At 37.3% G+C, this 27,082-nt stretch overlaps 1 protein-coding gene across 5 annotated transcripts in view; it reads right to left on the bottom strand.

The window, feature by feature from the left end:
* WDR64 (WD repeat domain 64) overlaps positions 1–27,082 on the bottom strand; it is a 66,829-nt gene that overhangs the window by 17,664 nt on the left and 22,083 nt on the right. For all 5 annotated transcript variants that reach the window (XM_053973729.1, XM_053973730.1, XM_053973731.1 and 2 more), the window contains 6 exons: positions 25,574–25,653; positions 19,134–19,273; positions 5,908–6,034; positions 3,754–3,902; positions 2,630–2,753; positions 1,115–1,284 (listed from right to left, as the gene is read on the bottom strand). In XM_053973729.1, the coding sequence (XP_053829704.1) occupies positions 1,115–1,284; positions 2,630–2,753; positions 3,754–3,902; positions 5,908–6,034; positions 19,134–19,273; positions 25,574–25,653 (790 nt within the window). The remainder of the gene's footprint in view (positions 1–1,114; positions 1,285–2,629; positions 2,754–3,753; positions 3,903–5,907; positions 6,035–19,133; positions 19,274–25,573; positions 25,654–27,082) is intronic.

Here is a 27,082-nt window from a genome sequence, read left to right as displayed (position 1 = left end):
TAGAGTCCTACAAAGGATGAACTGTTTTAGGCTGCTACTCCCATTTACCTTGCAAACTACTATATTTAAAGCCTTTAAAAAAGCTAATAACAAAACAACCTGTATTTCTCATTATCACAGAAATGTTTGTGGAAAAATGTAGTTCTGCAAGTTTGTGAAACAGTATTAATCTACTTAGCTTCATAAAGACTTGGAGGAGATTCAACTCCTCACCAATCTGTCTGTCAAGGGATACATTTACATCATTTACACTTAATGGATTGTTGAACTATTTCAGTAATAACACTGAGGAGCAAGTAGTGTGATGTAGCATTTCAAAAAATTCTGAATAACAGAAGAAAACCCTGTATAAAGCATCTTTTCATTAGCAGGCTTAAAAGAATGTATTATTTACTGAGATGAGAGCCTGTATATTTCTTTTTTTTCTCAAATATATCATCTGTCTAAACTCACATTTTCTACCTTGCACACAGCAGCTTTAAAGTTTCAGAAGAATGTTGTTCCAAGTTAAACATTCCAACTTGAGGAAATTAATTCCACAGAAACATGGTTTGTCTGAGAAGTTAAGCCATAATTATTGAAAGCTGTGAATGCATTCTGTAGTTTTAGCTGAAGGGACCACAGAGTAGATGCTCAAAATCAAGCCAAGCAAGTCAATCTGATTTATTACTGCCTTGTTTCTTGGTATCAGTTCCTAAGAATCCAATGCCTTAATCTACTAATTTTAAACAAAAATAAAATAAAATAATCTTTTCATCAAAATATCATCTTAAGAAGCTCTTTAAATAGAATAAACACTATCTGTAGTAACAAGACCAGTATTTTAAAGCCACTACCTCAAAGGATCTGTAACGACTGAAACCTCAATCACAAATGAAAAAGCAAACTCGAGGAAAAAATTATGAGAATGCTGAAAACCAGTGATGGACTAATAAACATTTTAACACTATACAGAAGGTCAAAAAGCGAAGTTTATTATATTGAAAAAGCAGATTGTTCCTTGACAGTTTATAAAAGATTATCTACTAATTAATAAAAAAAGTTCTATTTTACCTCAGAAATGAGTGGCTACCAAATGAAATTAGTGGGGGAAAAGGAAGCATATTTGAAAAACCTGAATGATTTTTATCTTCCCTCTCTGCTCCAAAACAATAACTGCATGTTGACCTTCATCAGCCTTCAGATATACTATCTTCAGCACATGATGCTCATCATCACCGTGTTGCGCTAAAGACAAGGCTTTAACTTCTTGCCCGCTTTCAAACTCCCAGATTTTCACTGTTCCTACACAGGGATGACAAAAATGTAGAAAAGGGAATGAATGAATTTTAAGCAATAACCTGTGCTGCAAATCCAGAATCTTGAATAGAACCAAACAGGGAAAAGAGAAAGAGAAAATCCAATTTGAGGTCAAGAGCTAGGTCACTGGCCTTTAAAAATTTAAACTGTGTGTTTCTTAGCAAAGCAGCTGTAGGGCCAGAAAAACTTAACAAAAAATATCACTACGCTCTCAATTTTTCCATCTTTTCTTTCACGTCTATTTTTTTTTTGTACAGCCCAAGATAAAAGATCTCTGCTTAGCTTACTTCTTATGGTTTCTGAATAACACTATCAGAGAGCAATCAGAGAGCAATCAGAGTGCGGGCTATCCAGCAGAAGACTTTGGGTTCTGAGCGACAGCAATGAGCTGAGGGACCTGATTTATCCCAGAGAGCTACAGGGGAGGAGGAGCTATGGAATTTTCTTAAGTAAAGCAATTAATTACGTGTGACTTTTCTTTTGTAAGACTTGACAACATTCACCTTCTGTTGTGGTCTTAAGATCCATAAAGGGTGCAGTCTCTGCTCCCAGGTAGGAAAAAGAAATATTAGCCAATATATTGCATGGGAAAGGCCATCATTTCCTCTTCATGTGAAGTAATTTTCATAAGTGTCACATATTTTAGAAATTCAGGTGTGTATTTTTGAACATTTTAAGGTAAGAATTATTCTTTCATGTTAACAGATTATAAAATTATTAAAGCTTCTTTCACAATTTGATGTGCACTTTTGTATTGGAGAGGTCTTGTCATATTACCTAAAACTCACGTGCCCTTAATAACAGACATGAAAAATACAGGAAACATGTATATGTATATTTATATCTATATTTATATCTCTATCTCTATCATCTCTATCTACATCTATATCTATATCTATCTGTCTATCTATATCTTCTAGCATTCAATGACTTCCAAAACTATAAAATTGAGCTTAGAGACTAGAAAATTTAAAAACTACCATTCTTCATCTGCAAACATTTAGTTATACATCTAGGTCCTAGGTATTACAAGGAAACAACTTTTCAGACCAAGATCTTTAAAGACAGTCTTTCAAAGAGTAATAGGCTAAAAAAGAACCAGAGCCAAGCAGCCCAAAGTCATGTTTCTGTGAACCGCCTATAAAAAGAACCCAACCAAGACCCAACCCTGCCCTTCTACAGACTGACAGCTGTGCAATCAAAATTAATTCTGTCACTGAGGCAGTCAAGGCAAAGAGTTCTGTCTGCCAATGTAATATGCCATTTAAAAAATGGTAATAAAAAGTAGTAAAGGTAAAAAAAAAAGGTAGTAATGATTTAGTTGCTTTACCATCACATGCCCCAGTAGCAAGATAAACCCCATTTCTTTCAATGGCTGCACAGGTCACCTCAGTATTCAGCCCATGTGCATCTTCTATTTGATATATTTGAGATCCTGTTTCAAGGTCCCAGACCTACAAAAATAATATTAGTTATTTTTAATACATCCTCTAAAACTGGTTACACAATGTGTTCTACTGTAATAGGAGAAATTATAGCCAATAGCAAATTTTTTTATTGAAACACCAGTATATTTTCTCTGAAAATGTCCCTTTCTCTGGGGAAGCCACCCAGGCAAGAGGAGACTCTATTTTTTATGTATGCTATGATAAAGACCCTTGTTAATTCAGAGAGACTGACATAAAATATAAAGTGTTTTTACAGTTTGAAAACAAAGAAATTTATCTGGAAAGAATTGTTTGAGTTGTAGTTTCTGTGCAGAATATACAAATGAGACTTTTCATAAACATTTGGGCCAAAAACATAGAAACAACTATCTCTGGTCATTATTGAATCCTTTTAGAAATTTAAGCAACACCTTTTAATGAAACACCGATACAAAATTTGGTCACTATAGTGGGATAGCTCAGATGCAACTGGATTTATCAAGTAGCCACTGTTTTCATATGCACTGGAATCTGATTTTCTGTAGCACCAAGTGCTCCAATTATCTTGTGATTGTAATAGTGTTGCAGCCACTGTGGTCTAAGGAAGGCAGGGTTTACAGTGACAAATAACATCTTTAGAGAGAGCATAAACTGAACAAACCATTACACAAGCCTTTCTCCCCAGGAATGCCATGCATCACCAACTGACCAAAAAAGATGCTACCTCTCCCTACAAATTTTGCCATCTAATGTACCAGCAGCTGGTGAAAAACTACACGTTCTCAGTACCTCTTCTGATTATTGTAGATTATTGTAGATTATTGTATTTATGTTAAAAAGTAAAAGTTGGATCTTCTGAACCCAAATGGGGTTCATGGCTACCACTTCTTTGGACCCCAAAATAGCCACAAAAACAACACTTTGAATAAAAAATATTAGTAACTTATCAAATTTCCTGATAACTTGTTCTGAATACAAAAGCTGAGACTTGTATTTTTCAGTATAAAGGGTGACAACTTACACTCACCTTTAGTATTGACTCAGTGCAAATGCTGAGAATCTGGTGAAAAGTCCTGTTGTAAAGCAGAACATTGAGGCTCTTCTCATGTGTCTGAGGTAACACTTTTGAATCTTGTATCACATTAGCTAGGGGATAAATATCAATGACATCTGAACCTGCATAAGGTGAGAGAAGTGAGAATACATACATTTTGTGCATAATTACTTTTCCTGGAAATGAAAAGATTTCACATAAACCATTGGCACAAGTTCTTCTGAAGAGGATACGGAATATTGTCTGTTTTTTGAGGACATATTCTCTGATGCAGAAAACATTCTCGCACAGTCCCTGAAAAGTACCAGTCAAACAATGGCCAAGCATTTACCTGCCTTACACAGTCCTCTGCCCACCTTTGATGAGATTGACATCCTGACTGCAAATTAGTAGAAGCCGTAAATCCCCCAGTCACAGAGTTGGTTGGCATGAAATGGAATGTACCCAAATACATAAAACTCTAACTGGGAGATCTATCACTCAAATAAATTCTGGTTTCTGCTTTCTTAGAGATAAAGCAATTCTATCTGCAGGCAATGATGATGTCTTTCCAGTACCTTCTCTATACAGCACTGGAGCTCTGAATGGTGTTTTCCAAACACCTTCCAGTGCTCTCAGTTCAGGGGTTGCAAAGACAGAGGCAGACGGGACAAGGACAAGGTCAAGGACAAGAAAGGACAAGGTCTATACAGTGCTCTCAAGCCAGAGTGCATATGCAGTTTCCCATTGCAGCTCCAGTATCCCTGCCCCAGTATCCTTGCTGATCTACCAGTAGAGGAGCAGCAGTGAGCCCAGAGCAAAGGAGGAAATTGCCTAATCCTTGAAATAAATCCAGGTGCAGAGGCCAGCAGCTTGGAAACAGGCACAGAAGGAAAGCTATGGTAAAATTCAAATGAAGCATGAAGGTGAGCTGTGATTTATGAATGTTAGTGAATTACTAAGTGAAAATCTCCTCTGTGAAGCCAGGTACATAGCAATGAGGATGAATTCACTCATATACAGCCTCACTCTCTTGCCCTCTTCAGGGGCAAGGAAACATTCACTTAGGTTTTTAATGGAATCATTAACAGAATCTAGGACTAGCCTTTTACAAATATTTAGGCACTTATAGAATCATTGTTTATAAGGGTAAATTACCTAATTTTGTCAAGGAGTGACCTGTACTATTTCCCGACATTGCTAAGCCTTGAAAATCTCACCAGCATAAATTTGAAATGAAGACAGTATCTGTATCCTTCAGTGATTAAAAAATTCATTAGAAACTATCTGGTCACTGAAAACAAAATGTTTCACATTTATCTTCTCAGATCTGACAAACTTTGCAAGCTTTGTGCCTTGTTCCTAATCCAAGGACAGAAAAAGCTGTCTCCAAAGACAATTACTTTATTTGCCTGGTACATGTCAGGCCTCATAGCCTCAGAACATGTTCAAAGCTGTCTTTTTTGTGACTACATCTCTGGGGCAGATAAACCCTGCCAATTTCAAGAGTCTCTGCCTTAGATAAAAAAGGCTAACATCCTTTGTGACAAATGCAAAGTTCTGGTCCCTCAGAGGTGCCAGGCTCCCTGCTACAAAGTCAGGAAACAGAGCCCACAAATCCCAGGTTGAGTTCCCACAATAATTTATTCCTACTCATTTGGGAACTGTGACTGTTGATACCTCAGGTTGTAGGGCTGTCTTTACTACTGAGTTAAATAAAGAGTTTGAATATACTTGTGAGGGCTCCACAGAGATTGTATGCTCCTGACCCCAGGAGGTGGGTCCTAGAGGAATAGTTAGGGGGAGATAAATAACCTAATAGCTTTCAAGAAATGACAAGTCTATGTAACAATCTGTGTAGTTTAATTTTGCTGTGGGAGGCTCACCTTGCTACAGAGAAGCCTTTTTCATTTCCTTTGGTTCCTGCTGTTAATTCCCATGCTGCATATTTTCATGCCAATTTCAATATTGAAATTATCAGCATATATAACCCACTTCAAGACAATCTTAATGGGCAATACCCTCATCTCCCAGTATTCTGTATAGTCTCATGTATCTTACTCCTGTACTCCAGCTGTATGTAATCATAAAGAAAATTGGATTCTAGGAGAAAGGGCATGCTCTCACACACCAACTGCAATAACATACCTGTGAAAAGCAGGCCATGATCATTGTCAAATACCATGGGAAAGGCATTCATCTCTTCCGGAGTCCCATGATCTTCATAGAAGACCTGCAGCGGTGAAAGAGTCTGTATATCCCACACTCTAAAAACCTAGAGGGAGAGAGAGAGAGGAGAAAATCTAGTGCTGTATCCTGACTGGATTTTCAACTATTTTGTTTCTACGACAATACTATAGCCTCCAATGAAAATCACATTGATAAAAATGGTACTTCCCAAAATAAGCAAGAAAAATATCAAAGGTATCTTTATCCCCATTTTACTACGAATAAAATGCACAGAAAGGCTGAATTTTGTAGTCTTAACCTGAGAAGTCCACAGCAGAACCAGATCTCATAAAAACTGGTTCTACCCCTGAATGACAAGATGTCTCAATTGTGTGCCATACTTTTCTGTAACATACAGATAAATGCCACTTGTTTAAAGACTTGTATTTGAACTGGAGTATGAAATGATGTGCAACAGTACAAAGATAAATCTCAGGGAGCACTGGATAAAGAAATTCCTGAAGTCTTTGACTGACAGCAGATGTTGGACCAAATCAGGATCAGAACACACTGTAGAACACACTGTTTATTGTTATGCATATAAAGTTCTTGTGCTCTCCATAAGGAAATGCCATTGACCACAGTCAATACACCATCCTGTAAATAGCATTAGATGTTTTTAGATGTATTTGTTCTTACTTTCAGGTTCAATGGAAAACACAGCATCTGCTTCGAACTCTAGAATAATTGTTAGCAGCACTTTTCATCCTGCCTGATCAAAAGCTGTGTTGAACTTACTGCTATCGCATGCAAACTATTTTTAATACTTCAAGAAATCATGATTTAATTTCTCAGATCCCATGGCCTTTAGTGTGGTGCATTTCTCTGCAAGATACTTTTACTGTTCTCTCAAAAGTTATTCTGTCATCACATCTGTCTGCAATTCTTATTCAGCTGCCATAACTGGTGAGTCATATGTAGGCATTTATGTAAGCTATTTTCATTCATTCAATTGTGCTATTATTATGGCTTCACTTTTAATTGGGATTTTAACACAAAGACACATGTTGGTACAACATCAACGCTCTCATCAGTACTCTGAGGGTTGTGGGCTTGACAAAACTCACAGCCTGATTTTAAAGGATGTTACAGTGGATCTGCCAGAATTCTGAAAAGGAAAGGAAGAAAAGGAACAGACACATCAATCAGTGTTTAATCAAATCACCTCTGGCACTAGAGAGAAATTCATGCATGAGTGTTTCAGGATGTTAAGTAAAAGAAAGTTTCTCCTTAATATTTTGTTTGCTTTCAGGAAAACTCAAAAAGAAAGGACTCTAATACTGAGGATAAATTTTCCCTGAGACAGGGAAAAGACTGATTCAAAAGAACCATGTCTATTACATTCCTGATTGACTTCTGATTACATTTCAGAGTTTACTCAAACACGCAATTTCTAAAGCCTATAAAGAGCAAACCAGTCATTGAGAAGCCTTGAAACAGGAAATCCATTTGAATAGGAAAAAAAATCATTAAGACCTTCATCCAACTGAACAGTAGACCAGCAAAAATTGAAAGAAGGATTGATGATGAGAACTGAGAAAGTTAGGACAGTAACGTAGGTGGATCTCCAAGCTCAATTCTTGTACACTCACTATTAGAGCATGTAAAACAGGGGTAAGAACAGAAAATTAAATAAAAGTAGGTATCTGTGGAGATACTACAGTCAGGTAAAATAATATGTCACTGAACAAAGATAAACCTTCCCATAAACATCACCCCGATCTGTTACAGTGTTAGTGTAATTACACAAAACAAAAATGAAGAAAGACAATTCTAATAGTCTAATGGACTATTCAATTGGTCAAAATGTGTGACATAGGTTTGACATAATATCAAGGCAATAAAAGGAGATGTTTTTATAGCACAAGAGAATATAAGTAAGACCTTCCTGTGCTATTTCTTGCTGCTTTTTCAGCTGCTAAGTCCAGCAGCACATACAGAAAATGCAGTCACTTAAAGTGACAGCAAAAACCTAGATACATCGCAGCATTCATAAATCTCTTCCCTGCCTTATGGCTGCCTTCTTTTCCCAGCCTGCGGGCAGGGATGAGGAGATTACATAAACCACTGTTCCACATGAGTAACTCCCACACACGGCATCACCAGCGTGGCCACAAGACACAATGTCAGTGCTGCTCATCTGCATCAGCACACAGACTGTGCATGAATCCATGCATGAAGAGAGGCAACAAAAGGCATGCTTATTTAGAAATTAGGAAGAGGCTAGGGGGAGTTGCCTTAGGAGTGTTGCGTTAATACTAACTTTACTGTCATACTTAGTTATTGAAGAATTTCCCACAGCAGCCTGAGAAATACCAGGAATCCCTGAAAACCTCTGACAGCATATTCTTTATGGGAAAGTGCTTTTGGACAATGTCTTCTGAAATGCAAAACACAGACTACATACAAGCAAACAAAACATATTAGGGAGGAGAAGGAATGTGGAAAGAAGGTGCTTCAAGAGCTGTTGGAAACAACTCACTGTTGCAACTTTATAGGGAAAGCTGAACTGTACTTCCATCAACATTATTGCTACAATAGTAGCTTACATTAATGAGAAACTTTGGTTTAGTTGTTGACAGAATTGGCTTTGACCCACAGAGAGACATTTTTAAGAGTTAGCAGAGCAGGGATACTTGACTGTGCTCCCACACTGTGACCAGCCTTCTCCACACAGCTGGTACCTGGGGCACAGGGGCATTCAAGGAATGCACACTGCATCTCTTTCCTCTATCTTGGCTGCAACAGCCCCAGAAAACTACCTTGTTATCCTCTCTAGGACTGCAATATGGAGCAGTTCCCTCTGTTCTGGGGGCTCTTCTTGCGTCATTCATTTTTCAACCCAATGGCAAAATCACATAGTTACAGATGGAATTTCCACAGACACTGATAAAAAATTGGGAACCAAATCCCCCCAGAATTCAGTGGGACTTCTTGCCACTGAGACTCACCCCGAGCCTTCTGACATCCTCTGAAAATTTTAAATGTTTATATTTGCATTCATAAACATTTTCCTCTTGAGCACGACCTTCCTTCAAGCCCTAAAACTCAGAACATAGAAAAAAGTCTGAACAATCTTTTCCATTGGCTCTGAAGCCTTTGCTTTATGAACACATAAAGCTAGCAATACACCTCTCTTCTATTTTACTCAATACACTCAAAGACAGACAGAAGGCAAAAGATTCATCTTAACAACTAAAATGTGGAGAGCAGAGGGAAATAGAAAAAAGATGGGAAATAAGGCCAGAAAAATGGTAAATAAATTTTTTGCTCTCAGTACAACAAAGTACAGACTTGGGAACACTTATCTCTTGCCAGGTTTCTATGAAGACACTACTGTGGAAACATGCTTTGACTTTGGAAGAAGCAAATCCTCTTCTCTTTTCTGTCTGTAAATAACTGAGACAGATAAGGACTAAAGAAGTTCAGGTTTTGCCCCTCCCCCTTCCCCCACCAAAACATAATCCCTTCCAATTTCTGCTAGTTAAGAATAAGTGACTTTAAAACCCTGTTCTATGGGAAATATCTCAATAACTCTCTAGAGAAAACAGTAACTTTCTTTTAGTTCTTCCAAACTCTCACATTCTGCCGATACTTTTTGAAAGTTAAAGAATATTTGTTTTTTGAAGAAGTCAACTTTCCCCAGTTTTACAGAATGGTGATACTGCAAGTCTTTAAAAGGACTTATGCAGGAAAATCCAAAATCCAACTACTCGTGGAGCAGAAAGAAGTTGTGCTAGCCACTGTAGGCATAGACATGAAGAGTAAGGAACAATTGAGGTGGGTTTTTTTGTTGAAGCGTTTAGTTTATCTGCTCCTCTTTGCTACCCTGTTCACTTGTTTGAGAAGGTCATTTAAGACTCCATAGTCTAAATGAAAAAATTCACAAATTCATACAGAATGTCTGAGGCCTCAAAGACAAAAATCACCAAGCATGAATGTCTAACTGCAGTTCTGCTTACTGCATTACTTAAGTTACCTGCAGAGTGCCTATATGTGTCTTGTGATCCCTGAAGGTGATCCTGCAAAGTACTACAACCCCCAGTCACAGTAAGAAGACTTAGGAACAAATGGATGTCAATGGGATTACTTGTGAGGTTAAGGCAAGGAGGATTTAGTTCTAATCATATTAATGCAATGTGGTGCAGCAACCCGTATTATAGCCTTATTGACATAGCAACTTGACAAAGTTCAAAATTATGAGCATTTCAGATCACTTCCTCAGATAATACCAAGTGGTAGTATATAAAATTACCTACTTTTCCGAAACCCGAAGGGATGCTGGAAAGAAATCAAACTGTTGTATGCAGTAGTGAGTCTAATTACATAGTAATGAACCTGAAGGCTATTTACTGGGTGCTGTTATTGAGAGGGTGTAAATGCTCTGTAAATGCTCTTGTCTCTGTACTGTGTGCAGGATGTACTGACAATAGACATACCTGATCCCTGCTGCAAAGAGAAAATAACACTCGACACTTCTGGAGCACAGCTTCAGTGGACATGTAGATGGTGTAGGGGTCAGAAACAGGAAACTAGAGGTATAGAACAGAGATGGCTGCCCATGGATACCTGAATCAGAAGAGTTAAAAACCAGTCAGGTTCCTCCGGTCAATCTTCAACCAATCTTAGAATGATCCTCTCACCTTAGACAAAGTTTTTGAAGTAATTTTACTTTTCCATGGAATAACAACGTTGTGGTTGGAATAGACCTTTGGAGATCACCTTGTCTTATATCATGGTTCAAGTTAGGCCACATAGAGCAGGGCCATGCCCAGATGGATTTGAAATATCTCCAAGGACAGAGATTCCACAGCCCCTCTGGGTGCCCTGTGTCTGTGCTTGGTCTCATTCACAGTGAAGAAATGTTTCCTGATGTTCACACAGAATCTCCTGTTTCAGTTCTCATTGTCTTTGTTCTGGTCACTGGGAGCCACTGAAAAGATCCTAGTACCATCTTCTTTACACTCTCCTTTCTAATATTTATCTACATGGATGAGATCTCCCTTGAGACTTCTGTAGGCTTTTGTAGTGTTTTTTTTTTTTTTTTTTAATTTGATTTTTTTTTAGACTATCTAAGGCACAGAGTGATTTGAATATTAGAAAATGGGACAGGAAATTACAGAAAATTGAGTATCTTACATGAAAAGTCTGAAGAATATTCAATGTTATTGAAGGATTATGCAATATAAGAGGAGAATAAAATTCTTAATATCTGGGAGAAACAAACAAACCAAAGAGAATAAAGGCACCGCAGTAAGAGAACTTTGGTTTCAAAGCTGTAAACAAAAAATGTGTCTGATATAGATGTGGCCACATAATTTTTTTGAAGGATGACTGGAACAGATTTCCCAAATGCCTCTTTTGCAAATTATCTAGATTAAATTTAATATTGTTATACAGTACATTCCAGTAACGGCTCTGGTTAGCAATGGTTTGACATAAATTAAGCAGTGTGTTTCCAGCCGAGTTGCTCTCATTTTTCAGGACAAATGACTGTATTATAAATATATCTTTATAACAATATCATGTGCTTTCAAAGCTGGTTAGACAGACATTCACACTAACAGGCAGTGATACAATCACCTGCTCAGTTCCAGACTGACAAAGACACTTATGACTTCCCACAGGGATATTGCCCAGCTGATATTAAGCAGATCAGGAGAGAGAGGACAGGAGACTGATAACATCAAGGGTTGAGTAAATTTGCAAAAGCCAGAAAATGAAAAAACTAATAACATATCTTACCTCTCTTTATCTTCTCTGAAATGCTAAAAATCTACCCGTAGGTTGTGTAAAAGTAAAGCTAACATATGTAAAACAGAGTTACTTTAGGGTAGGCAAATTTTAGCAAGGAAATGTTTATGTGGTTGCATCATGTTGGCTGCATTAGATTTTGAAGAAGTTATGAATGGAATGAAACTCTCCCATGCCCCAGAAGGAACATATGAGAAATTCCTGCTTATTGCACTACTCTCCTGCCATGTGTAAATGTGTGTATTGCTCTTTAGTTACCAAAAATGAAATTACTTTTAAAATGAAAAAAACAAAAGAACAGTGACTTCACTTGTTTAAAACAAGGGGTTGTGTTTACAAATGATACTGTACAGTGGTTTAAAGACTGGGAATGTAGTCCTTATATTAGCCCTACTGATCATCAAACAAAACTTTATGAATTGAAGCATGTAGGCTCAAATATTGTTCTGACTCACTCAGGCGGTCTAATTCAACCAAACCCACCACTGAGATGTTCTAGTAAAATCAATGAGACACCTGGTGAAGTAAATTTTGGGTTTCTGGTTTCCATTGACAAGTCAGTTAAGCAAGACATGAAGTTGTAGCCTCCACTGTTCAAGTTGTGAATCACCACTCTGCACTGAGAGAGAGTGGCTGTCACTGCTTCACAGCCTTTCAGTACAAGAGGAATAGCTCTTGTCAGTCTGGAACAGCTAGTCAGGTCTGGTCTCTGCCATTAGCCTTAACCTCCTTGTTTCCACAGAGTGTAAGGTCATCTTTCAGATAATGGCTGGCTTCCAGCCACATCTCCAGGCTTAATAGGCCCTGTGCCTACAAGTGGATTTTTTCCCCTTGATTCTCCCTGAATGGATTAAATCAGTCCTGTAATATGAAAAAAAAAAAAAGTAATAAATGCTTCTTGATGCAGGATGAAAATAAGAATGGGCAAACTACAGAGAGACAGGAGCAACGAAGGACTGAGTCACATGAAGGAGAGGAAAACAATAAACACTGCAGAGATCTCCAATGCAGTATTCGTCTATCTGTGCTGAAGCATCAAGTCAGTTTTCCATTATTTCTTTATCCCACAGACTGTTCTCATATTACCATACACTCTGTACAAGTAATTCTTCTGTTTATTGGGCCCAACAGGAAAAAAACCCCAAGCAATGATAGCAATTTCTATTAACTTATAGTACTGGTATTTATAGAAAAATGCATTAGTGGCAGACCAAATAACTTTACACAGGACAATCTTGCCTTGGCTGCTTGAAACATCAAACTGATGCAATAATTCATTGTCTATTGAGTGTATCTTGAAGCATCTGAGGATGCTGCTTAGCTGTAATTCCAAGTCCAAAGCTGGCTTTTTTTAAAGGACTGAAAGTATTCTACCAGCATTTTTTGTCAATAAAAAAGATATTGCTTCAGTGCTTGAATAAGCCATATTGTTTTATTTTGCAGAGAAAAGGTGTAAAACAGTTCTAACAGTAGAAAATAATCACTCATTCTTCTTTTTAGAGCTTCCAAATGATAAATATCAATGATATTACAATCATAAATCTAGAGATAGGCTTTGGCAGTCATCTTGGAAAAAATGTTTTCTGAAAATTGCTTTAGTGGCTTCTGCAGAATGCTTCCAATCAAAGAGTTTTATACATTTGCATTTACAGTCATACATATGTTTTTACTTTTATGCCAGTAATCTAATCTATGCCTATAACATGCTGACACTTTAGCAGAGAGTCCATGTATTATATGAAAACCTGAGTTCATATTTTGGTACAATGACACAAGGGATAAGTTAATATCTTCAGACAAATTTAACAGTAATTACTTTTCGGAAGTATTTTCAACCAAAATTAAGTAAAGACAGACACACTCTAAGTGTAACTGTGATGAATGTAGCTCATGTTGGTCTGTGGTATATAATTCAACATACAATTGTGTTTGTGGGAAATCTCAACATGAGATTCAGAGAATGTTCCTATTAGGAACACACAGATCATGTTAATATTTCAGATCTTCTTGTAAATTCATGTAACTGAATTGCTGAAGAAAAAGACATGTCTGTGGACTACAGCTGTAAGTGTACCTATGCAAATTGTTATCTCCAAGGTATTCACAAACTGGAAGATCAGGAACAAACTTGTTTCCATGAATATTATACTCCAGAGCAAGTTCAGCAACACAGAAATATGAAAATTCCTGCCTTGGCCCTCCCCTTTACCTCAATATCACTAATATGGAAATATTAATCCATATGACTAAAAGTCATACTGAAATTATATACAATTCAATGTGTCTGCCTAATTTGTAGGTATTCTTATGTTATAAACCCAAAAAACTAAGTTAAATTTTTGTGATAGAAGAATTAGAAAATTTTTATTAGCTGCCTGACAACTTTTTACTAATAATTAGTTCTATCAAGAAATCCTTATAATGTTGGCGAAAACAAAATGCTTATGTGTTGGAACAGTTAAAGAAATCTTCATTTTCTCAAATAGAACAATTGTTTGAATTCAAATTCCAAAATAGTTTCTTAATTGTTGTGGTAATTTTTTGTTATTACTGGTTCAGGACAACTTGTTTTCAGTTAGATTAAATATCACTGAGGTTTCTTGAATCTTTTCCAGAAAACTGTATTGCATAATGCCCAAAATGCCACAGAGTAAATCCAGAAGTCTGCTCCAAGAAGAAGACAGCACTGCTCAGATGTTTCTTCTGCTGACAAAAGCAGAACTGATCTCATGAGTTGTACTAGTTCTGACTGGGGTAGAGCTAATTTTCTTCCCAGTGGCTGGTATTGGGGCTGTGTTTTGGATATGTGCTGAACACAGGTTGATAATACAGTGGTGTTTTTGTTATTGCTGAGCTGGGCTTGCACAGAGGCAAGGTCTGCTGAGTGATCTGTATTTTTGGAATCTACATCACAAAGTTAACACAGTGATGCCTCCCTCCCCTTCTCCTGGGATCTACTCTCTTTTTCATGCTCTGGTATGTTCATAGTGTTAGAGTTAAGAATCTTCTAAACTAGCTCTTCCACTATAATACAAATCTCCTATGATCTCTAATTTTTTTTCACTAGTGCTGTGAAACCACGGTTTCAGATTTGTTAATTTTTACATTTTTGTATAAACCACAATATATATTTGTGTTCTATAGTATGGAACTAAGGCTAATAACCAAATAAATCCCCTGGTACTCTTGTAATAGATATGTAAGATTTGTGGTCTCTTTAAACCATTCACTGCAGGTTTTGAGCCCTTAATTCAGCCAATACTTCTTTAGACCACAACGTGTTGCTGCAGCACAAATCTGAGACCAAAAGCCAATGTGATCCCTTACTTTTGAACTCCATAGTATAAATCAGTTGCATACAGGCTGCAGAGTCATTCTTGTGAACACATTTTACATTGCACAAAAGTATCTTTACAATGACGAGGAACTTTTCAATATAGTTCAAGAAAAATAGCCATAAAGTTCAAAATCCATCTGAATCTTCAAATGTTACAATTATGTAACAAAGATAACACTTGCAAATCTTAATTTAAAAAAATTACTCCCTACTTTTCTCCTTGTTTTGCAACTTTAGTTTAAAATGGCACAATAAAAAAGCTTTTCTTTTAATATGGATAGCTGATATGGTTTAGGTTAAATTTAATTTTGGGAAGGTTTTGAAAAAGTGTTAATTTAATTTTTCTAAGCTTTTCCTCTAGTTCTGCTATTCTGTCAAACATTTATTGTGAAATCTATATACAGAGATTTTGTTTCACTAGGATACAATGCTTCTATGAGATCATTGATATGTCTCTAACTTTTTCTCAGTAAAGATACATAGGCTGTCCTGATTTTGCTTCTCCTTTGCTCCCTATATGACAGTCACTGAAAGACAGAAACAAAACAGAGAAAACTATTTTGATTTTTTTTATGCTAGGCAGATTGAAATGCGAGTTGGTCTTTGTTTTTTAGGTGGAAACAAATTAAATGCTAAAGTATTGTTATAAGATCCCTGAGAAGTTGCACACCTTTATATAATTCCTGGTTCTTGACTGTCAAACACAAATGTGCTTTAAGCAGGTTAGAAGCAATCCTGTTATAGCTGACCTTCTTCTGCTATTTGGTATACCATATATCTTCTATAGATTGCATATTTGAGGCACAGGGTGATAAGCACTTTATCTGAAAGTCTAAGTTTAGTCTCCTCTGTGTGGGATTCCTTCTTTCTTGATATAGTTTTTACTGTGACCACAAGATTTATCTGACACTTGAAAGTCTAGGAATTAATGTCTATTTTTTCTTTTTTGAGAATTGTAATTTCAGCCTTATAACTCATTGCACTATTTAAACACACATGGCTTTTAATTAAAACAAACTTTCATATATTCATTTGCACCTAAAAGTGGTCTTACTGATGTCATTGGCACTACTTAGCTATATTTAGTTAAGATCACATGTCCACATACTTAGACTTTTAAAATAGATTTTGCTTTCTCATAAATCATCATATTGAATCATAGAAAAGCCCAGAAGGGCTCTCAAAAGATCTTCTACATTTACTGCCCCAGGGGCTTCATTCTCAGTTGCTTTTTCATAAATATCTTAATGTTCATTCATTCCCCTTAAGTCATGTCTTGCATCTTACTCCATTTTTCCTACATGTATAGCTTGAGGCTATCTGCCAAAACCCTCCTTAATTCACAGTAATGTATACCTGTAGTAAAACTACAGAGTTACCTACAGAACAGACAGATACAGATTCATAGAAGTGAGGAAGGGGGAAAGGTTATGGCTCCAGGATTATGTGAAGATGGGAAATTTCGATAATTTATTTTCAGCTAATATTACTTTTAGAAATGTGTGGGGTTTTTTAAGAATAAGATTAAAGAAGTGAAAATGTGGTATTTACTGCCACCAGAATGAGCAATGGTAAGCAATCATAGCAGAGGAGTGGCATGGGCAGGACAAATAGTTCAGCAATATTTCCTACATAACCAGATAAAAATCTGGAAACCTTTGAGATAGAAGGATATCTCAGCAGACTAATTACATTAGGTCCTCACTGATTTATAGGAGCTATTTTTCATAATCATACCTTCAGTTTTAATGACCATTCTGAACTCTGCTACTTCTGCTCAAGGCCTGCAGCTTTAACCAGTCTGGTGTAACTGGGTAATTTAGTATCTATCCTCCCCACTCCATCATTGTAGATGCTACTAAGGATATGGAATAGTGTTAAGTATCGAAAATATTACATTGGACCACCTTGAAAGAGTTCTATAGCCATTCAAAACTACTCCTTCAGGGGCTTCTCTCTTTTTTTTGGCACATATTTATAGAAGTTTTTATTCTCTCCTGAGAAGTCTCATTCTGACAAATCATATAAATAACCAACACCATGATTCCACCAATCACTTCTTGTATACACATCTCTTTCCAGCAGAATCTTGTAATATTTGGTGGAATAAGTGTTATTACTGATTTTATTAGCATTCTTGTTTATGGTCAATGCCTGGAACAGTAAGCCTTGTAAAAGACACTGGTTAGAAAGAGATCAATAGTTGAACATGATATATAGAGACACCAGAAAAACTCCACCTATGGATTTAGTAGGCTGGTAGGAAGAGAGAAGTGCAAAAGAACTGCAGGAATTTTTTGCAAGTGATTACTACTGAATGAAGCATTTGAGTACAGGTTCTGTCTTAAATCTGTCAGTTAAGTAACACAGAAATTATCAGAATGTTAATATCTACTATTGTAAGCGGAATGTAACATTCTGTAAGCAGAATGTTCATATCTACTATTGTAGTACTATTGTATTCTTTTGTCACATTCGTGAAGATAATTTGTCAAATAGTTCCATTCTACTCTTGCTTCTCAACATAAAATATTTTGGAAATTTTAAGCTAAACCCTTTTTATTAAAATAAATGATGTGATAATCAATTACTATCAGAAGTACTTAATCAAAAATAGATTCCTACTTGAATTTATAGCATTGGTTTCACAGAATCACAGAACCATTTAGGTTGGAAAGACCTCCAAGATCACCAAGTCCCACCTCTGACCCAGCACTGCCTTGTCAACCAGATCATGGCACCAAGTGCCACATCCAGTTGTTTCTTAACACTTCTGGTGATGGTGATTCCACCACCTCCTGGGGTAACCCATTCCAATGTTTACCAACTCTTTCTGTGGATAAATTCTTCCTGGTGTTAAATCTAAACCCCCCCTGGCACAGTGTAAGGCCATTTCCTCTTGTCCTATTTCTAGTTGCCTGGGAGAAGAGGCTGACTGACCCCCACCTGGCTACAGCCTCCTTTCAGGCAGTTGTAGAGATTGATAAGGTCTCCCCTCAGCCTCCTTTTTTTTCCAGGCTAAACACCCCCAGCTCTCTCAGCTGCTCATCGTAGCACTTGCGCTACAGACCCTTCACCAGCCTCATTGCCCTTCTCTGGACATGCTCCAACACCTCAGTGCCCTTCCTAAAGTGAGGGGCCCAACACTGAACACAGGATTTGAGGTGTGTCCTCACCAATGCTGAGTACAGGGGACAATCACTGCCCTGGTCTTGCTGGCCACACTATTGCTGATCCAGACCAGGATGCCATTGGCCTTCTTGGCCACGTTGGCATATTCCTAGCTCAAGTTTGGCTGCTGTTGACCAGTAACCCCAGGTCCTTTTCTGCCAGGCAGCTTTCAGCCACTCGTTTCCAAGCATGTAATGCTGCCTGGGGTTATAGTGGCTGAAGTGCAGGACTTGACACTTGGCCTTATTGAACCTTATACTGTTGGCCTTGGCCCATCAATCCAGTCTCTCCAGATGCCTCTGCAGAGCCCTCCTCCCCTCCAGCAGATCAACACTCTCCTAACTTGGTGCTGTCTGTGAATTTACTAAGGGTGCACTTGGTCCCCTCATCCTGATCATCAATAGGGATATTAAACAGGTCTAGACCCAACACTAATCCCTGGGGTGACCTCTAGAGACTGGTCACCAATCAGATGTGGCACCGTTCACCACCGCTCTCTGGGCCTGGCCATCCAACTAGTTCTTAACGCAGCAAAGGTGCACCTGTGCAAGCTGTGGGCACAGCTTTTCCAGGAGAATGTCATGGGAGAAAGTACCAAAGGCTTTGCTGAAGTCCAGGCAGACAACATCCACAGCCTTACCCTCACCCACCAGGTGGGTCACCTGCTCATAAAAGGAGACCAGGTTAGTCAGGCAGGACCTGCCTTTCCTAAACCTGTGCTGCCTGGGCCTGATTCCTTGGTTGTCCTGTTTGTGCTGTGTGATTGCACTCCAGATCCTCTGTTTCATAACTTTGTGGGCCACAGAGGTTAGGCTGACAGGCCTGGACTTCTCTGGATCCTTCTTCCAGCCCTGTTTCCTTGAGGTTGAGAAAAGTGTTTTACCTTTGCACAGGAAAGGCTGATAACATGTTGATCTTTTTCATTTGTCACAATTTCCACAATACTATGTTTGTGTCCTAATAGCTTCCCCGTAGGACTAAAATTAACAACAGGATTCCACAAACGAAGGATTCTGTCATTACCTAAAAGAAAAAAAAATATTATATATAGTCAGAAAGATTGAATAGTCACTTGTATTACAAATAAGCTTTGTAGTTGAGAGCTTAGTGTTCATAAGTCTGTTCTTTCATTTGGGTAGACTACTCCCACATAAGGATGTGAATTTTTCATTCTAAGGGCTGGATTGCAGCTTATGTTTCATTGCTTAACCACAAACACATATTAAAAATGCAGAACTGATTAGCTTTTCAAAGCCTTTTTATTTTGCTAAAGGAATGGCAGGGACACTGAATGAGACTATGTGGACTAGTCCCAGAGGAGCAGAGTACTTTAACAGAAATACAACTGGGGCTCATATTTTGTTTCCTTCAATGATGTAATTTAGAAAAATATAAAAAAAAATTTTGTGCCCAGTTAGCCAGGACACAAAAGGATAACTTCTTTTATGGAAGAAGGTGAACATGAAGAAAGAAGTGGGCATGAAAGTTGAGGGCAGACAGAAAAAAGTAACTGCTGATGATTGGGTTTGTAGTAAAGTAAATAAGAATTAGGTATTTCATACTTATTTGTATGTTCAAACTTTGAATTTGCCTAAAATTTAAGCAATAATCTTTGATTGTGTTTTAGGTGAATGTTTGGTACTATTTTGCTAATAGTTTCCATAAATATTTCAAAACACAAGGATGTCAAAAATGTATTTTAACTTTCAATTCCTGGCAAATATTGCAATTGAACGAATTGTATGCATCTAGCTGATCACTTTATTTTGACATGCAATAAATGAAACAGCCACATTTTGTCTAAACTTCTGCTTGAGTTCTACTTTTCACTCAGCTTAAATTGAAGAGCAAAAAGCAAAAAAACCCCATAGACTAGGAAGTATATGTCCCAAGAGAACCAGCTCAATTATGTTAAACGCTCAGCTCAATTATGTTAATAATCTTCCTTAAGCTTGTTCAACCTACTCTCATTAGTCAGTCCCTCCATTTCTCTCTACAGAAATCTATTCCTTTCCTTCTTAATGCAGCAAGATGTGATTTGTTTAGGAGCATCCCATCTCCCTTTTCCTCCATTAAACAATATTGTTCTCTCAGTTAAATTGATTCCACTGTTTATGTGGCTTCTCTCTAAATGAGAGAAGCTCACTGAAGGAATGATCTACTCTTAAAATAGCTACAACAGAAAGCCATTTTGATTTATGCCAGCTCATTTCACAAGTGTGATTGAGAATTCAACTATGCAAACAGCTGTACCAGCACAATGGAGGGAGAACTTCTGCACAGAAAAGGAAGGCCATGTGTAAGTAGCTGACTGGCTTGAAACTTCAAGGGGAAGAGATTCTTTTTTAGGCAAAACTACCTTAGACAATCTGTATATGCTATAAGCATGGCAGGAAGTAGCCTAAACGGGTTATAACTGCACAAATGGTTTATGAAGCCCTTTTGGATGGGGAAACCTTGGAATGTGGTCGATGTCCCTGCTCACTTCCTCAGAGTTTGTGTTAGGCTGTCCTAGACGTGTCCTGCAAGTTAACAGAACCCTTGTGACCAGGTCAGGGTTTAGGGTGAAACAAGTCCATGGGAGTAAAACTCAGCTTGCAGATCTCCCATGAAGGAGGACATGAAATACAGTTGACAGAAACCTCCAGTGAGACTGGTGAGATTGGTTTTAATATCAGAGGGAACAGACATTGCTTCAACAGTATACCCCTTACCAGCCCCAGATAGAAACTGTCATGTCTTAAGATGATGGAAACTGGGAAGAAGCTGTTGACAATATATGATCAACTTGACTACCTGCTTGCTGCACTTTTGGGGAACAGAACCTTTATTGGTTTTCCTAAGTGCTCTGTTCTTTATATTCCTGAAATGACAGCAGTGATTGAAGGGGAGGATAGTGCCCTTTAATTCTGGCACAGAGTTTCTTTTAAGAGTAGAATCACTAGTACATGTAATTTACTTCAGATATTAACAGGAAGATCAAGCGACATTTGGGAAGAAAACCTTTCCCTACATTAAAAAATACTGTTTGTTTTATATGTGAAGTAGTGGATTCATTTTAGTTCCTTTTACTGGTGGTAGATTTTATTATAGTAGATGTGCTCTCTTCTCTCTTTCTGGACTAATGCCAGATTGGCCCTAACATTCACTGCTACACTGGAACATTTCCTAGAACATTTGTTCCCTCCATGCTCCAAATATGCCTCCAGGGTTCAGAATCCTGGACAGAAAGTCTGGGTACCAAGCACATTCAAGAAAAGCTTGACGAAGATGATCTATTCAACAGCAATTTTTAAAGATTTTTGAAATCGGTGATTTGAATCAAAACAGATTCAGTTGTGCATGGTCCTTTTCATGATAAATAATTATAAAACCAGATGTTTAGGGGTTTTTTAGAAGTCAGATTCTACAACCACAGCTCTATTCTGCCTAGATGTTATGGACTCAAATACCATCTTTGAATATGCGATGCTTTGTCAAACTATCTCTCTTGCTGACGCAGTTTTGCAATTTGTGTGGTATTACATGCCTGCTGTCTGCATTTCAGTGGTGTTGAAATCCACTTGAGAACAGTACCATATTTGAATGGAGAAATACTAGGCTTAGCCTGGCATCCTCAAAAGACTGTAAATGAAAATTATACCTCCTGGTTTCTTTCTAGGCTGCTACTCCCACACAGAAACCTCCTTACCCTTTAAAAGAACTTGTCTTTCCTTCAAATCTGTCTTTTAAATAATCTTGCCTGATAATGTCTGCAAAATCTCTTCAAAAAAGTCAGACATCTGGGGAACTAGTTTGTCATACTGACAAATGTCTGTTTTATTTTTTTCTTCTTTGCGCTTCCTTGTCTGTCTTTGTATGCTCTTCTTAAATTTAGATGGCATCATAGAAAAGAGTTTGCTATGCTTCTGACAGCAAATGCTAGAGGAGTTCTGGTGATTTCTATCACTGGAATTCCTGGGAATTTCTGAAAATGTGCTTCACTCGTTCCAGGAATTAACAAAAGAAACTGAACAAGCACAGAGTAGCTCCTTTTCTCAGTCTTAATCTCTTACTGTTAGATTTAGAAATCACTAATAGTTTTTCCTCTGTTTCACTGCTCACAGGAAAACAACAGCCAGATTTGAAGAACTAATAGGGTTAGAAGTTGATGTATCGTTTAAAACTGATCATCTCCTGCTTTTATATGCATTCCTAATTTGATTTTAACTGCAGTCATTCCCTGAAGTGATGATTAAGACATAGCTGGAATTGAAATTAATACAGAATGAGAAGAAAAACATGTAAATTTACCAGTCAGTGTAATATTAATGCAAAATGCTATACAGAGAAGTTATTTTAAACTTCTTTGGAGTCCATATTTTAGGCCGCTATCAGACTTTTATAATTTTACTAGTTGAAATCTAGCCTTAAGCATGAAAAGCAAACTCAGTACCAGGTTTGTTTTTATCTTATTCATTTTTATAAATTTCAAATATCTAGAAGATATCACAGTACTGACAAACTCATGAGCATAATCAAATACAAATAAATGACGGAAGACTGTGTTAAAATCCGACTTTTTAAATAGTCACAGTGATAATTCATCACCGTGTGTAACATTCCATTTGTGGTATAAACACCTGCCCAAATAACATTAAGCTGGGGCTTACTAAAATATTTAGCAAATTTACTCCTGCTGAATACTTTAGAAGCTAGCCTGCAATCAAAAGTTGGATTTTTCTTTTATGTTAATTGCTAAATCAGACAAATAAACATAGCTTTTACAAATGTTTGAAAATGTCACTAAGAAATCTGTATATTATGATTCCTGAATTATTTACCTGTTATGGTCTCTCATTTTTAGGTTATATTACAGGTAAAATTGCAGGCTCCCTAATTAACAGGACTAGCTTATGTTCATTTTGAATAGTTTAAATCTGTCATTAACTGGATCATCAACATGTGTTTCTCAATTAGTCAAGAGTGAGATGACTTTTAAGATACAGAGGCAAACATAGTGTGCTCCAGCCTGATGGTATGCTGTGCCATTGTGAGCAGTGTATTCTATTAACAGAGCACAGAATTCTAAAGCTCAGCTTTTGAAGGTTTTAGTAGAGGGGTCTCTCAAGACCTGTAATATTATTCTAAATTCTGGGTGCAGCTTCACAGTAGGCCCTGACTGATCTAACTTCACAGAGAAATTGAAAGAGATGACCCCACCCTGTCTTTGTCTTTGGACAGGCATTCCCACTGTGCTCTGGGACTCTCAGTAATAGATCAGGAATAATTTCCTTTCATATTCAAGGAGAGCAGCAGGGCTAAGCTTTGGGAATGAGGGTGAGAGGCAGGAGGATGCCCTTCAATTACAAGATGAAGGATGGTGGGTGAACAAGCAAGGAAGTACTTTCAGTACTTTTGTGCAGTCAAAGTCAAACCAAATTAGAATTCAATGTTAAGAAAACTCATCTGCTTCTAAAATATCCTGATTAGGGATCTGTTTAGATGGGGTAGGAGCTCCTGCATTCTAAGTCTGTCCTCTGACCATCACAAACAAGTATGCAATCTAAACTTTTTAAAAATACAAGCTCCATTTAAAACTGAGAATATTTTTCTGCAACTGCCGCTATTCAGAAGACTCTTCCTGAACATCACTGCTCTAATTTTTGCTCTAATAGACATCAGTGGCATTGCTTGTTAATTGTAATTTTTCTAGGTTATAGAAAATATACTTTTTAAATCTCTGTGCAATGGTGCAGTTAGAGCTTAGGTCAGTTGGTTAGAGCCTGCTGCTACAAACACCAAGATTGTGAGTTCAATCACTTCATGGACCATTCACTTAAGAGTTGGACCTGATGATTGTTATGGGTCCCTTCCCCCACCCTTTTTCTATATTCTACATACTTTTCTATATTCAACTAATCTTTCTCAAATGTGGTTCATATCAGCAAAACAGAACCAGCACATGCACCTAGAGCAAGTCGTGCTGCATGATTGTCCTATTTCTTTTCTGTGCCACAAGTGTTTACTGCTGGTCATTGACAAAGTGGGCTGAGTTCATTAGGCAGACCTTTGGCCTGACCTACCACAGCTATGATAATTTTCTTAGAAAGTTTATCCAGATTTTTCTCCTCTGCTATTTCTGGAAGAAGAATTTTCAGTGTGTAAAAGAAACTTTTTCTAGTTCCTGTGACATTCTTTCCTATTTAGACACTTTACCCTGGTTTTATTACTACAGCAAAATCCTCCTGTTGTACCTGTAGGAAATAGTGACAACATTTTGTTGAATAGGACCTCCCTACGTTATGTCATCAATAAATTTCTCCAGACTACTTTTTTTTTGTGACAAGGTAATCAGTGTAAGCAGTATCTCCTCCAAGGCTACACTTCAAAATTTTCATTAATAACTCTTCTACAGCTTTTCCTTTAAATCTTTTGCCTAGAAAATCAAGAGAACTGCCTGATATTTATTTTGATATCTTTCACAGTTTTCCTGTTGGTAAACTGTTACAATTCAACATGTATTGCATTACGTCCCATATACTGCCATGTATATTAAACTGTCTTTGGACAGCAGAGTCTTGGCTATTTTTTAGTACTTCTTGTATATAGATGTAAGAATTCTTATGTTTGCTATTGCCATTTTAACAAAGTTTTAAGCAATAAAGACTTGAAGAAAAGCAGCATCAATGTCACTCAAGGGCACCACCCCATCAGACAGACTATATAAACAAGGTTGCTGCCAGACTCCAGCAGCTTTTCTGCAGCATCAAACACAATCACTGCAGTAGATAGGCACATACAATTATTGGCTAACAGGGAAGAAGTGGATGTAAGAGTGCCATTTCTGCAGTCTGCTTTGGGAGACAAAACCAACAGTGACACTTTGGGGAAACATTACCAGAGAGACCAATAGAAAGTAATAAGGTGGGCCAATGTGACTGCTTATGATATGAAAGGATGGTGGGAGAGTAATAGGGTGGAAGTTCTGCTGATACTGCAAGGAATAATGTGTATAATCTGGTCAAGGCCACGGTGACTTGGAAAGATACCTTAGAGTAGTTAAACATACTGTTTCTTCTGGTTTATTATATAAATGATACTTGAATCAAACCCAGATGGAGCCCTTGACAGATTCCTGTCATGAAGTATATCTCTTCAGACAAGGGCTGAGAGAAATTAAAAGCAAGGCCTCTGTTTCCTCTAATTGTTGTCAGAAGCCAGCCATTGTTGAAATTCTTAAGATGCTAATTCAGCTTTATTTGATATTATTTAACTTGAATAAAAAAAAAAATCACTATTTTTTTCCAAGAACAATCTCTTGGAAAAAAAAACAGTACTTACCTCCAGTGACAATGACTTTTGCCTTTCCACAGTATGTGAAGGCATTTACTCCTTCAGGGACAGAAAATTCCTTTACAGGTCTGCAATAATTAATAAAATAAGTAAGAAATATTCAGAAAATACAGTCTACAGTCATTCTGCCTTATTTTTCTGCAGTATACAGAATAGCTGTTTGCATAATGTATGCAATCTCATGTTAAAAGCAAATTGATTTATAACAGAGACTTAGAGTGATACTGGCATCAACGAAACAGGAACAGAGTACACTTTCCATTAAAGAAACAATTGTCCGATCTGCACACCTGAATCTCTTAACAGGCAAACTCCAAACAGACTCCTAAAATGGTAACTCTTGCCAAAGTAAGCTGCACATAAGCTTGTGTGCTTAAAGCAGTTTATCACTGAGGAAAACTACCAAAGAAACTGTGTTTGCTTGTTTCAGACATGAAGGTCTACTGTGATCTCAATGGTACATTAAGTAAGTGCAATTACTTTTCTGTTGCTTCTCTATAATGTACTGTACAATGAGTAGTCCTTATATGATCTATTTTGTGATGTATGTCAACATGAAGAGATCACAAGTATCTGAAACTCAACAGTTATTCTACTACATTCACTGCTAAAGCATGGGAATTCAAACAGCCAACACAGACTGAAATTGACTCAGTGGCCCTTCTAAACCTTCTGCTTGTCTCTCCAAGTTTCATCCATTGCTACTAATGAGTGAATATTTTATTGCTTTTGGATGTAGCAATAGCAGGGTTAACACCTGTCATTTGCAGGAAACAATGACTGCCAGTGTAAATAAGCTGTACAGAACTAAGTGAGAATACTTTTAATTATTTCCTTTGAAATTCAGATAAGTATTAGTTCATCTGCTCTGGGCTAAAGTAGTCATTAATATTGAAAACCATAAACGGGAGTGGCAGTAAATCTGCCATAAGACTCTGGAAACTTTGAGGAATTAATGAAAGAGCTTGTTATTTCTAGGCAGGTGTAAATAAAAGGCTGTTTGCTTCCTATTATTTAGAGGGAGAAAAGATTTCTTTCCAGAACTCTAACAGAGAAGTCTTAATTCTCTTGACAGGACAAAATAATAATTAATTGATTTAAATGTATGATTAACAGATTTCCTAAGGATTTTTACCTTTTATACTCCTATATAACTGTTCATTAGCTTTTTAATGGACAGTCTTGATACTATTCCAAGATCAATGGGAATAAGGGATTCTGGCACTGTGAAGTCCTGCTCAAGCCATGGCCTTGCAACAGAAGCACCTTGTGATCATATCCATACCTCTCTTTTTTGGATGCTTTACAAGAAGATATTGTAGCTATTCATCAGCCATTATTGACAAACAAACTTAAGTCCCATAAGAGAGAAGATTCATTGCATCCCTCTTTGAGTACAAAAACAATTCCTTGCTACAAAGTTAATTGGGAAAATTTCTTTTGTTAGAACCAGTAAATCATATTTTTAAACTAGTTATTTGTTAAATGGACATTTCC

The sequence above is a fragment of the Vidua macroura genome, chromosome 3 (genome assembly GCF_024509145.1).
Source record: "Vidua macroura isolate BioBank_ID:100142 chromosome 3, ASM2450914v1, whole genome shotgun sequence".
Taxonomy (NCBI): domain Eukaryota; kingdom Metazoa; phylum Chordata; class Aves; order Passeriformes; family Viduidae; genus Vidua; species Vidua macroura.
Note: the sequence above shows the minus strand (reverse complement) of the source record. Positions and strands in the feature narration are given on the sequence as shown.